Genomic DNA, 18,044 nt, shown 5'->3' with positions numbered 1-18,044 from the left:
TGGATTGATTGTTCTCTAATCACATATCTATTTCACCTGAGAATGATCAGGGTGAGCCCTCGGTCAACAAACAGGGGAGGAGGTGGAGCTTATTCTGACACACAATGGGTCATCTCTCTCTCCCTCTCTCTCTTTCTTTATATTCTCTGTCATTCATGATAAAAAATAAAATAAGGTTACTGATAACGAAATGTTAGTGATAATATCTGTTATCTCAGACTGCCATTGTACAGCTTCAATGAATGTTTGCTTGAGGATGTGTTTGAAAATGTAGGGGACAGGTATGGTTCTGACACTTTTTGCTCGACACCCTAATTAAGGAATTTTCTAGATTAAAATATATTCCAAATAATTCTTGTTTGTTTGATAATCTCTTCGCACCATTTTGAATTTTAATGTTTGAAAACAAAAGATAGGCCTATTAATCTAGCCTAAATGGTGTTTCTATTGCAGTGATATGTAAACATCTCATTATATTACATTGATGTAACTGCTGTAACACCCAGCAGTGCCCATTTATAATTGTTGCTATTTTAACTTGTATTACTTTGAATTTTACGTTCGATCCAACAAGCTTGAAGTTACAAGTTTTGTTAAAAAAAAACAGTCATTACACTTAGAAACGACAGATAGAAAGTGGTTAAGAATCTGATTTCACCAAAGCTTTCCTATCTGTGATTTTGACTGAAACCAAAATGTATGAACACCAGATTTTTACAGCACATTGCAAGGCTTTTATTGTGAAAATGCTATCTAAGTGATGTCAGATTGATTAACATTTTATGCACAACTGGTGCTAAATATATAACTAATATGTACTTTTCCGGTTTCATTTAAGCATTACGTCCATTTGTGTATTCTTATACTTGGAGTACTTGGGTAACTATCATACTGCCTCATTTGCGCTCGTGTTTAACTTTGGTGTGTAAGGTGAAAGTGAAAGGAGGTAGTCTTCTGTCTGGTGTGTGAAACGTCACTCGGACAGCGGATTTCAAACTTTTTTGAGTCACCAAAGTTGCAAAGTTAACCAAGATCAACCCATAATCTCAAGGCACATAATATGCAAATCAGCCTCTGTACGCTATCTTATATAAATATATGTTTGTACAAATTCTTAAGTACACCTATTGCCTAAGGCACACCAGTTTGCTTAGGCACAGCATTTCCACTGGCATTAACCAACAGCAAAGACTGCCAGCACTTGGGTTTAATAATAAATAATAATCAATCCACCATTTTGACTGTTTATCTGTATTTCACAATATCGTCTACGTGCATGATGGAATATGTAACACAAGTATTTTTATGATATTGCACTTTAGAACCTTTATTTTGAAGGGCGCAGAGGACACACGGTTGATGGAGCACACCAGCCAATCAGAAGCCAAGGGTCACTGAAAGCCCGCCCACGGAATATTGAGTTGTTCAGTTCTGTTGGTAAGATCCATGGTAAGACGAGAAAAACAAACAAACGGACTTTAAAATGTATTTCCCGTTCCCCCTCCAAAATTCTTAAAAAAACCAAACCGAAATAGTTTATTTTTAGAATTTGTTTGGTTAGAAATCTAATAAATACTAACTTTGCTTTTGTCATTTAAACACTCGGTTAGGACTTCTTTCTACAGCCTGTGCTTATAATGCGCCTTGGTCGTGACACATGGAGGTGAGTGCATTACATGTTGTTAACCTTTTCAGAATGGAAATACCCGACCCATCACACTCTCACCAGTCATAGACGGCCCCCTTTTTTTCTCCGGTGAACTGGCTGGGAATGACTACGTGTTTTATGATTGAGCTCATAAATTGTAGCAACTAAACAAACATTCTCGTAAATTTCAGAGGTCCTTCACACTAAATTGAAAAATCTAAAATCAAAAGAAACGTGTGACTTCAGTATAAAATGTTTAAAATGTCAAAACGATCGGAACACATGACTCTGCTGTGACAATCGCTGCTTACCCTTATGTAATGAATAGCACTTTATTTTGCTCACGGAGACTAAATTACAGTTGGATTTGGGCAATGAATAGTTTTATTTTAGGTTAGAAATTGAGACCTAGTTTCCTAACATGGTAACATTTGTAAAAAAAAAAAAAAGCACGTGTAACAGCAGTTAGTAAAATGATTGGCAAGTTCTCAAAAGTGAGGATTCAAGAATTTGGCAAGCAAGGATTTATGATTACACAAATGACGAGTGCAGAATAATCACGTTGAAATGATAATAAAAAACAGCCCCACCTTGTGGCTTGTTAGTGAACACTTTTCTGTGTGTTATCCGAGACAAAGGACAGTCAAATTCAGTAAAGATGTGTGGGTTGCTTCAGCAATAGCTTTTACACTGAAAGTTCTCCAGAAATTGATCTTTACTGTACATCCCATAAAAAAACACAGTCTGAATACAAAATCTGAATATAAAATTGGGAATTTATTTGTAATGTTAGATTTTAGAGAATTCTGGCTGACTACCACTTTTCGATTCAGTGAGTCTAACAAATAATTTCCAAATTCAAATTTATGGTGTTTTTTTCTTCATTTGCTTCTTGATGAATTTATTAATCTAACAGGGCCTTACAGAAGCAGTGCATTCTTCCTTCCTGTGGCAAAAAAGCAACGATTTTGTCGTCATCAGAGAGACAAAAAGGAAAAATGATGAATTCAATTTATTCTTGTGAGACTGCCCCAACCACATTTAAACTTAATAATTTCTTAAAGCTCACTGCAATGGAAACTCTTTTTAAAAATTTCATCAATACTTTTATTTTTCTCCAAGATGCAACCATGTCTGTATCAAAGCATGATCACAGTGAGGATTTGGCACTCTTGGATCACCGCGCAGACAAATCAAGTGCCATCTTTTGTCCTTTTAGTCCAGTTTCAAACAATACTTTTTATTTTTAAACCACATCCTCTATCTATTTTAATCAGTATTTTGTTCTCAAAGTCAAAAAATGTGTATCCACAGGCTGTCAGTGACCTGCCCACCTTTGGTATCAGAGCAGCAGGAGTTTTGAGGTACGGCCGAGAGTCTGACAACCCAGGGATAAACTTGACACCAATTCTTCCAGAGGTACTGGGACTTCATTCATTCTTGTTTAAATTCAGATCTGCAGAAACGTGGCTTTATATTCTTGATGAGTGCGATGTTTTTCAGCCCAACCCTCTGACAGAAGCCTGGGTGAAGTGTGAGTATTGTGGGGGAAATGCGAAACCTTCGCTCTTGGATCTAACATGGGCACAGGGGCCTGAGGTGAGGAAGATACTGGGTATAAGAAGACCAATTAGACCAATAAGCCTGCATCACTAACTTCTTGAATCCTGTCTTGTTTCATTTCAGACAGCCCCAACTTTCTGCTGTGAGCGCTGGCAGCAGCTCTGGGAAATGCTGGAGAGGCACAGCAGTGACCTGAGGGCTGGTGGTATGCAGACTACAACCAGTATCACCAGAGCTACTACAGACTTTCAGGGAAGACTTGGGTATAAGTTTGCATCATAAAATGTGCTCATATTTTATCTTTAAAGTAAGTAAAATGTTAATGAAAATAAACATATGGTTTGAAAAAAAAGAGAAAATACTCTGCATTCTTTATTAGAAAACCACCAGCAACCAAAACCCTGAAGAATTATGTAGTCTATGAGCCTGAGCCAGAACCCCGTGAGTATCATACACAGCATTCAGTCTGTTCATGCATGATAAACAAACAATGTGGGGTAATTTATAATACATTATTGACTAAAACAGACAAATAACAAATGTGTATTTACATTGCTTTTTAAGTCCAGGGATTTCTTTGTGCCTTTGTTCAGTTCCCCCATCATCAAGGGTCCTCAGGTTTCAGCTCTACTCTGCTTCAAATAAAGGATGTCGGACAGCGCCCCTTAGTGGCTCGACTAAGAAACCCCTGAAAGTGGAACATGAAGAGGATGAGGTGCTGCTTCCTCGTTGCACTCACACTACCAGTCAGTTTGGCTTGTGTCATCATCAGGTACACACCATCAGGCTATTATCATAGAGCTCAAAAGTTTTTCCTTTTAGAGTAAGGACAAACTGAGTCTGTTTTAATCAATAGCTGAAACCGTATAAATGATAGAGTTATAAGAAGAAGAAGGGGAAAAGGGGATGCTTCTCTGGGGTCCAGCATCATGGAGAGGGCCAGTGGAGGTTTGAAAACACATGGACAATCCTTGATTAAAGGAATGATAAACTTTGTTTTAAACGTAAAAATCTACTGTTATTTAAGCAATGAAATATGATTTTTATTTATTGTTGCCTGTGTCAAATACAAACCCCATCATCTGAAAGGCTGGCTCTAACGCTGTTGAGGGATGCAGGATATTATTACCATGGCATCAGTATTTGTAGTTAAATACCTGTATCAGCAAATATGAAAATTTCACCAGGCCCCAGTTAAAACATTTGAAAACACCCTTAGTACTCGATTCAAGTCTTTGATAATTGTGGCCTCACTGAAGGAAAAAAGACAAAGGCACAGTACAGAGCATGAAGATAACTCAGAATGTCTAAAAACTTGGTTTGGGTCTGATGTTAGTGATGTCTGCTAATGTTAACTGTCCTCCTGCAACACATCAATAAAATGCTTGTTTTGCCCCCAAAAGAAAGATAATTGAGATATGTTAAACATTCCAGTCAGCCCTTCTAGACTAGCATTAAAATTAGTTTGAGGTTGATTTTGACGCATGTTAGCTTTTGTTACAGAATAGCTAAGTCAACGTTGCATTATGGTAACATTACCAGTAACACAATGTTTTAAAGTTTGCTATCAAATTTCATTATAGCTGCTTATCATAACCAGAACATTGCATATTATCAGTTTTAAACATGTTTTCTCTTGACTTTAAGCATATGGAAGTATTTTTCCTAATCATGTGGAAAAAGAACAATAAATACTCCCGGATTATGATGTGGATATCATAAGTCACACCTGACATAAAGGTTACAATATCTTTGTGGCATACTGAACAGACTTGGCCTAGCAACGATTGAGATGTGGCTCTCTGATTGGTAGACCAATGAGGGAGCAAACAAAGGGTCAGTTGTTATTATAAGATACATCAAAGTGTGTATAACACTACAGCATGAACTTTTTTATCAGACATGGATATATATATATATATATATATATATATAGGTTGGGACAAAAGGTTTATAAAGTAACACACAGCTGCTCTGCCTCATGTGAAATAGACTTTTATTCTCAAAGATTTTTTCACTTTTGGGCTTTTATGTCTTATAGACAGGACGCTGAGTAGAGATGGATATTGGGAAGAGAGAGAAAGGGGATTTACATTCAGGAAAGCAGCCAGAGGGCAGATTCAAGCCCAAGCTGTCCAATAGGAGGACTTCAGTCTCCTTACATGGGGTACATGAAACTCTGGGACACTGCTGCCCCCTAGTGTGAGAAAGATATCAAATTGCTCGTTCCAACAATCTTTTCATTTATTAACTAATATCACGATAGCCCTAATAACATTAATTAAGGTTAACATGAATGGAAGTTAACTGGCCAAAAAGGGGGAAGACAGCAGTTGAAACTGATGCCCTCTGGAGAATAGAGTACATTAATTCTGACCTTTACATCTTTAAAGGTTTTTGTTAACAAGATATCATTGATGATAGATGGTTGTCTTGTAATTCATCAATTATCACAGACACTCTGTTGTGATACCATTTTTATAGGTAATGTATACGTGGTATGGTTATTAAATAATGAGACTGAGCTTATGATGATATAACCTTGCGGTTCACAGTCACACTGAGTGTTAGATATTAAAACCTGGGTATTCACGCACAACTGCTATAAGTTCCCAATGACTGGCGTCCCTAGTTCACTGCTAGCTACTGATGAAAGTGCGTGTGTTTTGCTAAGGCTTTAGAAAATGATTAGCTTAAAAGCTGAGCAATCAAAACAAAAGATTTTGTGAAGGCAAAGACGATGAATATTCGGGCGTCCTAAAACTTCATAAGACCTTTTAACAATTAAACAAATCATTTAAAATGATTGATGACTCTGTAAGAATGATAGCAGAAATTGTCTCCATTGATAAAGAGACAGTTCGGAAATTTTTGTATAATAATGAAAAACAGCAAATATGTGGAGACATTTTAGAAAAAATTGAAGGAGACCCACATTTTTTTAGAGTGATTACATGCACTGAAATTTTGATCTTTCAATATGATCCTGAGACAAAACAGCAGTCAGTGCATTGGAAAACACCATCCTCACCAAGGATGAGGGAAGCATGACAAAGCAAGTCCATATTCAAGGTCCTGTTGAATGTTTTCTTTGACATTCAGGGTGGAATTTGGGAGGAGTGGGTTCCAGAAAGGTCTGCGGGGAATCAACACTATTGCAAACAGATTTTAGAAAACCTTGAGAAAAAGTTAGAAGAAAGAGACCACAGTTATGGAGAAATGGTTTCATTCTTCATCAAGACAATGCTATAGTTTTGAGTATGTGTCGGAAGTTAATTAAAGAAGGACAGAGACAAATGTCTGAAGATCTACTGCACTGTTTTGATTAGTGGAAGACCTGAATGCAGCGATGTGTTGAGCAGACGGGGAGTATATATTTTAGTAGAAAGACCCTAAAAAATGTTTAAGTTCTCTAAAATTGTATGACAGCATTAGTCTCATTTCTAATAGCCATACCTCGTGTTATATTGTATTGTACTGAGTTACCCTGTGATTCCTAACAAAATGCATGCATTGCCTTCATGTAACTGCTCTGTTTTTAATCAGTACATGAAGCCTACCATACTCTCAATAGGCAAAACATTTATGCTTCAACAGGGTTTCATTGGCAGTTTAATATTGTGCTGTACAATAATGAAAGAGGTTGAAACACAGAATTTAACACTTGTATTGTTTTAATACTTGGTGTACTCCCCTTTTCCAAAGCATAAAAATAACCAGCCTTCATTAAGCTCCAAAGAGATGCATTTATATCCTAAAAAAGTAGTAGAAAGATTCTGGAATTGCATTCTTTTGAAGGGAACAGTTAACTATTAATGAACATGGTGATATTGTGTTACAAACACTGGTCTTCTCCCATTTCAAACCATTTCTCCTGACCACAATGTGTACAAAAATGACTAGAATAAAATAAAGGATGCAAAACAAAATCATAAAGAGCATTAAGCATGGCATGGATCAATTCTGACCCTTGGACAACACAAGGTTAAATCATGCCTATCAGTGGAAGTCTGGCTGTGAAATGCTTCGTCCTCTGTTTCCTATAGTGCAGTTTTCATTACTGTTTCATTATTTTGTGTTCTTTAAAATAGCTTCAGATATGGGGGTCCAATGAGTACTACTCTTTAAAATGAGGAAAGTTAGTCTGCTGCTGATAGAAATAACCACATAAGGCTCTTTTGACCTTGTTTCATCCTGTTTGTTCACAGGATGGGGCAGAAATTCTTCAGAGGTACTACGGCAATGGCTTGAAATGTCTTACTGTGTTCTCTGATGGTTCTGCTCAGGTTCTGTATCCTCCAATGATTCAAAATCGATGCAATCATTGAGTAAATGATCATTCATTTACCAGAGTACAAAACTGAGGAGCAAATGGAAACAGTGAGACACTAGGGACAACTGTAACAAACTGCAGTGGATGCTGTCTTCCTTATTGTCATGCTAACAGATATCCCTCAGGACTCTTGGCTCTAGTTATTGTGGTCACTGAACACAATGGAAGGGTCTGCATCGTCTATGATGATGCTGCTGCCTCACATCAACCAATGAGAGCCATGTTCCTGTCTGACGGCAGGGCGACATGCTATCACAGCAATGGAAAAGCATGGTACAAAGTAAAGCCTGTATTTCTATTTTTGTATTTAGAACACCTTGATTCATAATAATGGCATTAATTTTATAGAAAAAGGTATAATTCTAATAATATAGTGATGAATGATTTGTGAATTTGTGTTGCAGGCTAACCTTAAACAGATCAGGCGGACAGTTCTTGGACAAAGAGGGGGCCAGGGTTCGCTGGTGGAGCTGGGACAATCCAAGCCTCTCTGCCGCTCCCTTGAAGCCGGTCTTCCTGTCCCTAAACAAAGCAGTTGGGGTCCGAGTCCTGGGGAAGGAGCAGGTCTTTGTCTCTTTCCTGGCAGGAGGTCAGCAGGCAAAGTTCAGTGTTGGCTCCTGCTGTGCACAGGTGAAGCATTGTTTCTGTTTTTATCAGACTGTGGTGTGAAAAAACTTTTAGACAATGGGTAACATACAGTAGATGACTTTTCCCCAGGCCGCATGTGGAACAATCAAGGCTTCTCCAGGAGCATCAGTATTAAAGGAGGAGCTGTTTGTGTTGGCAGCCAGAATTAAGTTGCATCTGCCCATTCATCATGACCTGATCAGACCCTCCAATCACCTTTTGCAGACCACCAAAGCCTCTAGACACCATGCTGTGGCCCAAAGACTTCTGGAAGTCAGTGCTGATGTGATAATGAGTGAGAGTGAGAGAGACTTCATCCACAGGTGCCTCCAGGGATACCTGTGATAAGGCACATGGTGACACAACAGAAACACTTCTACTTTGGCATGAGAAATGGAAGTTGGACTTATAGAGCAGAGCTAAAATAATTGGGAACATTTTAGTTTTGATTTGGGTATAAAAATGCTTTCACAGTACTCAAATGGAATCCAGGGGCAAAATAATAGCAATTTCATGGTGTTGACAGTGAAAAACAAAAATAGATTTGCTTCCTTCTACATAAAAGATTTCTTTTTTTTTCTCACTTATCACTAATATTTGAGTGAATTTGTCATATGACCTCAATAAAAATTGAGTTTTTTTCTTTCATCAAAATTTGTATGTTTTTTTCCAAAGTAAACAGCATACAGGAAAGGTCTTCATGTAATCTTTTTTTTCCTTTGTGTGTGCAAGATCACACTATCAAGTAGCAGCTGTAATATCAAAAGTATATAGAGAATGTCTAAGCGGACACACATCTGTACGTTGATTTTTTCTGAATATAGTTGCTTTCTCGTAGTTGTGAGATCTTGACATGTCAGTATCTTCTAATAAAACACCGTTTTTTTAGTGGTAAGTTAATTTCTATTATTGCAGCACAACTAGACCCTCCTAACCACTTTAAGATCATTAGAATGGCTTGAAGGTAGACTTTGGACTTGACTTGAGTCCTGCTAATGAGATTTCCTTTATCTGAACTGACCTACACCTTTATGGCAGTCTTATTATTCCTCCATCCTTTCCTACAGTTTATGTTTATCTCCTCATTTAGTTCATGTAAAATATACAGGGGTGGAAAGTAACAAATTACATTTACTCATATTACTGTAATTAATTATTGCTTTTGGGTACTTTACCTTTTTTTCATTTTGTTTTGAAACCAGTACTTCTACTTCTACTTAAAGTGCATTTCAACCAGAGTAACTACACTTTAACTCGAGTACAACTCTCTTGTAGTTTTCCACCTTTGTTGACTACTTTTGCACATAACAAGAGAATGACTCCACATTACAGCCCAAAACAGCTGTTATACGCAATAAAAACTGTATTGATATCTCAGGTTTTAACATTTCAGAGTTGATTTTAACACCAAAAGTGTAATTTTTAACTCCATTCTGCGTGAAATGGTCCTCAGAGTTGGAGTTATTTAAAAGTGTTGAGCCACCAGTTAGTGAAACAGCAGTATCAGAACTTGGGGGATATGTGGGTGAAGGTTTCCATCGTTCCCTTGGGTAGAGTGTTTATGTTCTGAGATTGAGTCATGTTTGGTTGTTGCCTGTTGTGCTGTGATCCCTGCTGGGGTTGTTTTGCTCAAGTTTCTGATGTTAAACACATATGCACTGTAAGTGAAATTTTCAACTGAGTTAGAGTTCCCACTTGTGACTTTACATGTTCTTTAAGGACACAGTATATATTCATCAGTGTGCATTGCCTTGCTTTGGTTGACTCTGCTTCGTTCTTGCCAGAGGAGACCCACCTTGCCACAGATTTTCAGCATTCACTAAAGCTCACCCAGAAATATAGACACAATTAAAGTATTAAATGTAACTTTATACAAGTTAAATTAAAGCTGTCCATTTTTCTGTCTTTTCACTTTATTCTAGAGGTGTGACTTTACCTAAACAACCTGGAAGGAAATTTATTTTCATTTTTCTTGCCAATAACAAAAGCTCAAATTGTCCTTCTTAACTCCTCAGTAGCTACTCAGTTAAATTAAATAACTTAAGGGCAATTAAATAACTATTTCTTTTACTTGAGTAGATTTTTAGGTCAGTACTTTTATTTAAATTTTAACCACAGTAGCTGTACTTTTTCCACCTCTGAGAATATCATGAGAACTACTAATCAATACATCATTAACACCACAACCTCCCAGTTAAATAGTTATAACATGTTTTATTAATCTTCTTAGCTTCCTTCAAGTTATGTAAATATAAAAATTATTCAGAAATCATACCAAGACACAATTCCCCAATGTTAATTTAACAACAGTGATGACAGATTCTAGGTGTTGCATTTTCTACATGGCTAAGCTACAATTAGAACTAAAAACTGCAAGTCTACGTATGGCTCAGTGGTACAAATGACACCGCTTTTTTATTCACATAGTTCAATTATATGCAACAAGTTAAAGACTATAAGAATCAAAGTTAAATCTTTCATTACGGGACCACCGATGCCACCTGGATGATTTCTGCAGTAGTATGAAAAGTACAAGAAAATGACACAATGGCCGGCACTGTTGCCATGGATCCCACTCTAGCGTCAGGGGCGGGTTGTCTCTGTGGGGCACGGTGAAGAGTGATGGGGACATCCAGTCTGTGCTAGCAGTTGTCCTGCCTTCAGCGCAGACCTTCATAAACATCACTTCACAGCCCAGAGAGAAACCCACCTCAAACCTGAGAGGAAAAGAAAAAGAAAGTTTTTTTTTTTAAATGATAAGGTAGGTTAACATTTAAATATCATAAAACCATTTATGATTGCATCCATAGTGTACTGTAATTACATGGAGGGGCTTTTAGCTCCAGCCAGGATGTGAAGGGTACGGTTAGGAGTGGTGTGGTCTTGTGTTCATGTGAACGTTCATCTTCATCTCGTTGTCCAGGATTTGCACAAGCTGCTGCATGGAGGGCAGGTGACCTGATTCTAGTTTTGACCACACTGGTACATCTTTAGAGAAAAAACACATCACTTTAATGCCCTGAATTTTGTTTAATCCCCACAGCACTAGCTTCACATTACTGTTACAAAAGATGGCCATGCTTGCAGCCATCTCAAGCCTAAAAGTTATTATATGAAGATAAATCCCAAGTTGATGGTGTTACAGCTGCAGCCAGAGTACAAATCCATTTATCAATGCAAACAACTCACAATAAACAAACAAAAGAGGTTCACTTGGTAAAAAGCAAACCATAAATCTCAGACTCACCGTTTAACGTGATCTCAAACGCTCCTGTAGACATTAACTGGTTTTCAAGCATATTGCTGAGGAAGAACACCATCATGCAAGCATAAATCTGAAAGAAACACCAGGAAAACTTCAGATGCACAATCTTTTCGCACCCTCTTCCATCCTCTTTCCTTTTTGCAAAATCAATCCACTAAACATTCATGACCAGTACAGTAACTGCCAAAGTCCTGAATCAATCACAGGGTTGAAGCCAACAGGGTGACTTGGCTAACAGTTTAATGAAAATAATATCGAGAAAAGCAATCATTCCTGATGAGTGTTCAGGATAGGTTAAAAAAAAATCCACAAATTAGAGACCAAACACAAACCAGAAGTCAAAATCGATTGTTTTTTTTCCCCTCCAGTAACAAGCATTGTGCTATTTATGCGTTGTTACAGTTGATCAGTAGATTCTTGATTCAAAAACTTGTTTTTTCAAAGCACATCTCAGATAGCAAAATAAAGCAGTAATTAGAGCCAACACAGTTAGAAGTCAGCATTAATCTTTGTTAGCTTTGATTGTTGTTTAATTATTTGTGTCTAAATATGGATTTCAGCCTAACACATCCACTACCACTGCTATCATATACCAGACCATGTACCAGACACATTTATTTTGAATTTTAATAGAGGTGTTGAAATATGTAGAACATATTTCAGGTGTACACTTGTTTCATTTGTTACTTTGGACACTTCCCTCTACTTTTAGTTTCTGTTTGTAAGGCCCCCTGGGAATACACCGAGTAGTGCATTAGTGACCTCAGCTGACCTTTTCAAAATGAGCTTTACTCAATGGTTGATGAGATTAGGACGCAGTCAGATTACACAGTGGCAAATTACCAGACAGGAAAGAGTGGGTCAATGAGGCAGGATTCCCTATTTAGGCTGTGTGATTTAAGGAATTGTCACAGGTTGAAAGTTAACCTGGAGCAGGTCTAAATGCACATACAAAGCGAGACACCCTCAAACATGTCTCTGTAATTATAAAAGTCTGGGTTCATTTAATATTTATATATAAAAAAGATTTCTGACAATGCTAGAGAAAGACAAATGCTCAATGCTGTAAAGCACAGACAAAAAATCTACTCTACAATTTCATAGCCTCGTCTTTCTGTTAAACTGTGATGATAGCCAATAATGCAACATTTTTTTGCTTGCAAATATCTACTGTTTGCAGTCATTGTTGAGTCTCTGAGTCTTTGTGTGTAACCCAGGGGATAACAGATCTAAGCAAAACAATACTTAGCAACATGGTTTGAAACACCCTCAATTAACAGCTAATGATATCCCATGGGTTTGACTTGTGCCTGGCAGTGGCACAGCTGTGTTAGGAACAGCTAAACTAAAGCATACTTTCCTCCATCTTCACCTTCCGTGCATATTCATGAGGAAGATGTGTGAGAACTCTTCTGATAGGTCTAGGTCAAAGTCTCTCATATAATCAGAGTTTAAGGATGAAACCTTCAGTTCCAGTTAACCTTACCTTGTTTCCCTGACCCCACTCCCAGATGCCGGGGGCTTGCATACCAAAGAGGGCGAATGGGTCCCTGCCAACAATAATCAGCCCAATCACCAGCAGCTTGAACATAGACAGGAAGGAAGCAATGTGTCTGTGGGAATAAAACAACAGAGGGGATTTTAATACAATAAATCAAACATTAAATCATTACAACAGAGTATAAACAGAAAATCTGATATTAAATGTAATACTTTTTAAGACTTTTTAAAAGACACTCTTCATACATTTTAAGACTAGTGCATCTTCGCTTTTGGACCCATTACAATAACAACACAGTTACGTACATGTTTGTGCTGTTAGAAAGACAAAAATATGACTAAGAAAAATAAATGTGGTTGGTTTGACTTATTTTTGAGAATAGATGTGAAAAAAATAAACTGACACCATTAGGTAGCTACCTGGAAGGTCTTTTTTTTTTTTTTTTTTTACTTAAGCAGCCTAAATAGTTACATCACAACCTAGATGTACACATGCACAAGTTTTGCACTGCAATTTAAGCTAAAGATTAGAAAAACACACTTTTAGGTTAGAAGAAAAAAAAAACCAAGGTATAATTGCCCAATTCAATACCCTTTGATTCTGATTTTGAGTGTTCTTGCATTTAATACTTTGTATAAGCCTTAATTTTGGCTAAAACGATTTGTCAATACTTTTTCAGACCCTGCGGACACCCTCCTAAATGGTTGTAGTGGCAATGAATTATCTTTAAATCAAATCTAAATATCAAACAAGTTGTTTTAATTTGTCATGAATATTAATATGTTGAAAACAGAGTTGAAATGGCATGGCCTCATTTCATTCAAACTAATCTTCGCTATGTAGAATAAACAGAAAATTAGAGTCAACACTGTCAAACGCTTTGTCCTGTAAACAATACAAACAGCCATTCAAACAGTGAGAAGGATTCTGCATAGGGATTATTAAAGTAAAAATTCTTAACTTAAAACATGGTTTCAGAAATATCACACTTATCAGTAAGCAACAGAGTTTGCATACTTTTACCTCTGTTCCTACTATCATTAATCTGTAACAAGTGTTACTGGTTGAACCTGAACCTGTCAGTGGCCAAAGGGCTTGTTTTTGTGGCTGTGTGACCGGGAGAGAGGACAGAGTGAAAAATAGACAACATAATTATGTTTCCTTTCTCTAAAACAGCTCATCTCTGGTGTGTTAATGAGACCTGAGAGTCTCAGCACCATGACACCATGCCTGTCTATGTAAACCCCCAGGGACTGTAGATATAAACAGTCTGGCACTGAGACTCATCCTTTTTTAGCAGTGATTTTAAATAATCCAGATTTAGACACATAAAGTCAAATTAGATCTCTACTTCTAACATCACAGGCATTATTCACTGAAAATTAAAAGTGATTCACAAAGTTGGATTTTGATCGATATGCTGATTTACAAGGACTTGTTACTCTACCTGGGACTAACTATTAGTTTAGGAAAAAGATATAAAACAAAACAGTTGACAATGTATTCTTTTTAAGTACAGACATAAGTCATGAAAAATGATTTCTTTGAATAATGTACATTAAATGCAAGATTTTTTTTTTGTTGGTAAAACCGAGCTTCATTTCCCTTTTGAAAGCAATAAACATCACTGTATAAATGTGATCCCTTTTATACAACCACTGCTGACAAAAAAAGAACACAAAGGCTCGTCTCACATTTGCCAAAAAACATCCTGATGATCCCCAAGACTTTTGGAAAAATATTCAGGGGACTGATGAGACAAAAGTTGAACTTTTTGGAAGGTGTGCGGCCCGTTACATCTGGAGTAAAAATAACACAACATTTGATAAAAAGATCATCATGCCAACAGTCAAACATGGTGGTGGCAGTGTGATGGTCTGGGGCTGCTTTGCTGCTTCAGGACCTGGACCACTTGCTGTGATTGATGGAACAATGAATTCTGCTGTCCACCAGAAAATCCTGAAGGCCAACGTCCAGCCATCAGTTTGTGCCCTCAAGCTCAAGCACTCTTGGGTTATGCAGCAGGAAAACGGCCAGAAAAATACCAACAAGTTCACCTCTGAATGGCTAAAAAAATATCAAAATGAAGGTTTTGGAGTGGCCAAGGCCTTACATCCAATGGCTAAGTTAAAACAATTCTGAGAGGAGTGGGTCAAAATTACTCCACAGCAATGTGAAAGACTCATCACCAGTTATGGCTAATGCTTGATTTCAGTTATTGCTGCCAAGGGTGGCACAACCAGTTATTAGGTTCAGGGGGAAATTACTTTTTCACACAGGGCCAGATAGGTTGGATTTTTTTCCCTTAATAAATACAATCATCATTTAGAAACTACATTTTGTATTTACTTTGGTTCTTTTTGTGAGATACAAAGACGACCCCCCCCCCCTTTATTCCAGGCACACATTCATGACCCACTGGAGACAGCTCCATGTCCCACTTTCAGAACCCGATCACCAGTTGAAACCACTGCTTTAAAAGCCTTTTGCCTTGGGTTTTCCTCTCAGACTAAACACATGCCACAAATATGTCTTTGTAAAGGTTGTTGGGCATGTCTGCAGCCTGAGAAATAAACCAAACACACTTCAGAGCTGATAAAATTTACTGCTGAGGACATAATTACATGGCCAATACTTCTACATCTATAAAACTATCAAAACTACATCCTCAGTGGGGAGCAGGTGGCCTGGTGGTTGGGGGCACTCCCCATATGCGTGGGCGGCCTGGGTTCAAGTCCGACCTGGGGCCCCTTGGCGCATGTCTCTCCCCCATGCTTGACCCTGTTTCCAACTCTATCCACTGTCCTCCCCTATCTAATAAAGGCACAAGAAATGCCCAAAAATAAATCTAAAAAAAAAAAAAAAAAAAAAAAAAACCTACATCCTCAGCCAGATAAGACAAACTGCAAGAGAACTTCTGTCTGTCACGAGTACAAGTCAATCCTGGTTGTTTTCCGAGTGCTTTAACAAAGCCAGAAATAATCCATTTAAAACAAGGCATGCTATCTTTCTTACCGATAGAGGGGTATGGGAAGATAGTTCTCCCCTTCAATGCGGATGTCTGGGTACCGCTGGTACAAGGCCTGCGTGTACTCCTCAAACACCCGCTTGTACCCTCAGGAAATGCTGTGTGGAGACAAACATGCCGTTAGAAAGACAGTACAAAGTTGCAAGAGCATATGGGAACAAAAGACAGCCACAATAATACAATGACCACAAGCATAGATATGGAATTTACCACTGAAAACAAGTATATGTGAAGGCAAACAATAAGTGTGTCATGTTTGATCTTAGGTTATTTTTCAGGGCAGTGTGAGCAGCAACTTGCCAGCTTTAATATGTATACTATACATTTCCAATGCTCTACACTCATCTGACAGTTGTTTACGTTGTACATGTTTACGTGCTGTTAACAAAAATGCAAATATTTATTTTACACAGCAAAAGTGACGCATCCTTAATGAGTGAAAACCGCATGGCACCTAAACAACCATGCTAAACACAAATCCCAGATTTGCCTTTCATTCTAATTTGGATTATTTTATGCTAGATGTTTCTTTCCACCGCCACCTAAAAAATCAAAAACAGCATGAACATAGTTTCAAACAGATGGAGCTCTTTAATGGGATTAAAAATAATCCAGCCATTACAACTACAAGGCAGACGTCAATCTAATCAGTGAACACGAGGGACGGCAACTTTTATTGTTTTGACAACTAGGAATTCAAAATATTCTGCAAAACACAGACCGGTAGTAAAAAAGGGTTTTAAGTTGAAAGAGTGCTAATAAAACACGAGTAAACTCAAAACTATCAAGACATATTACGTCAAGTACTTTTTGACAGCGGAAGTGGGACCTTATTTTTGGCGAAACGTCCAAGAAACTGTAATAACCCGCAAAAATTCACCGTCCCCGGTGTTTAAATTGTAGCTAGATTATTTTACTAATGTATAACAAGTGTTAAACCAAAGTTCCCCCTCCATGTGAACATATTAAACCTCCTTCGGGTTAGTAAACCAGCTTTATCGATTTTCGGCCTAGGGTGTTGTTAGCCGGGGAGTTTAGCTAGCTTGCAATGACTCGCCAGATTTTTGCTGTTTTGCTTACCAAATTTGAAACTTGAGCAGGGGTCCCGTGGCAAACTGCATCTTCATCTTCTTCACGCCACTGCTGTCACCAGACGTGGCGTAACACAGCGAGAAAACCCCCAAGACGAGGAGGGAAAACCGTGACCACTTCATCGCCGTCCGTTCCGGGGTTTGTTTCCTCACCCAGACAGACGAGAGAGGAGGTTAATCTGTACACCTCCTCACTGGTTGGTCCCTTCTTTCCCTTCAACTCCAATCTGACGTTTAAACACAGCTGGTGTCACACTGCAGCGCCACCCATTGGCAAGGCGGTAAATAACCACTACTAATACAGTAATCATGATTTGTTTTTTGTTTCTGATGTGCATTTTGGAAAAAAATGTTTCTTATCACTAAAGTTATCTCAAATATTTATGTTTTATCTTCTTCCGGACATTTGCTCTTAAGTGATTTTTGTTATTATTGTCAGGATGTAATTATTTTTACCTGCATGTAAAATAATGTCTCTGTAATACAGTTCTTAAATTCTCCCTGAAATTCTCATTCCATTACTGACTGTCAGCTTTTAGACTGAACCAAATATCCTATGAATAAAGGGAACCACACATATTCATTTTTAACCTCTTGACATTACATTTTGGCTTTTCGACAACATAGCAATCATTTCTGCTTAGAATTTTTCAGGAAATTGTCCAGTATTTTCATTGAAGTGTAAGAAATTTGCTTGAAATATTGGGACAATTTGCTTTGAAAATTACAGGAATTTTAATGGAAATTTATTTTGATATTTTGGGAGATTTGCTTTGAGGTTTTTAATATCACAAGATTTATTTCCATCAAGTGTTGCATTAATGTCTCATGCTCCCTGAACCACTCTTTCACAATTTGAGCCCGATGAATCCTGGCATTGTCATCTGGGAATATGCCCGAGACATTAGGGAAGAATAAATCCATTGATGGAATAACCTGGTCATTCAGTTTATTCAGGTAGTCGGCTGACCTCATTCTTTTGGCACAT

General features: G+C 37.7%; 2 protein-coding genes across 2 annotated transcripts; one reads left to right on the top strand and one right to left on the bottom strand.

The window, feature by feature from the left end:
* Window positions 1–1,407: 1,407 nt before the first annotated feature.
* On the top strand, window positions 1,408–8,808 carry LOC121520692 (glutamate-rich protein 6). Its single transcript, XM_041804268.1, has 11 exons — window positions 1,408–1,449; window positions 1,611–1,663; window positions 2,963–3,067; window positions 3,152–3,247; window positions 3,335–3,474; window positions 3,591–3,652; window positions 3,805–3,983; window positions 7,420–7,502; window positions 7,659–7,817; window positions 7,949–8,174; window positions 8,262–8,808. Exons 2-11 carry the CDS (start codon window positions 1,658–1,660, stop codon window positions 8,514–8,516), a joined length of 1,311 nt encoding a protein of 436 aa, XP_041660202.1. The 5' UTR covers window positions 1,408–1,449; window positions 1,611–1,657; the 3' UTR covers window positions 8,517–8,808.
* A 1,557-nt stretch (window positions 8,809–10,365) lies between these two features.
* Window positions 10,366–17,247, bottom strand: selenot1a (selenoprotein T, 1a). The gene is made up of 6 exons (XM_041802507.1): window positions 17,046–17,247; window positions 15,953–16,063; window positions 12,923–13,049; window positions 11,419–11,506; window positions 10,996–11,159; window positions 10,366–10,888 (listed from the first exon to the last, which is right to left on the bottom strand). The coding sequence occupies exons 1-5, from the start codon at window positions 17,177–17,179 to the stop codon at window positions 11,038–11,040; spliced, it is 582 nt and encodes a 193-aa protein (XP_041658441.1). The 5' UTR covers window positions 17,180–17,247; the 3' UTR covers window positions 10,366–10,888; window positions 10,996–11,037.
* Between the last annotated feature and the right edge of the window lie 797 nt (window positions 17,248–18,044).

This window comes from Cheilinus undulatus, linkage group 13 (genome assembly GCF_018320785.1).
Source record: "Cheilinus undulatus linkage group 13, ASM1832078v1, whole genome shotgun sequence".
NCBI classification, from domain to species: domain Eukaryota; kingdom Metazoa; phylum Chordata; class Actinopteri; order Labriformes; family Labridae; genus Cheilinus; species Cheilinus undulatus.
The sequence above is the reverse complement of the archived record's forward strand: the minus strand, read 5'-3'. Positions and strand labels throughout refer to the sequence as shown.

Excerpts from the sequence above, each read along its gene's own strand:
- LOC121520692 (XM_041804268.1), top strand. Across the intron at positions 3,248-3,334 it reads CATGGGCACAGGGGCCTGAG|ACAGCCCCAACTTTCTGCTG; the intron begins GTGAGGAAGATA and ends GTTTCATTTCAG. Across the intron at positions 3,475-3,590 it reads GACTTTCAGGGAAGACTTGG|AAAACCACCAGCAACCAAAA; the intron begins GTATAAGTTTGC and ends ATTCTTTATTAG.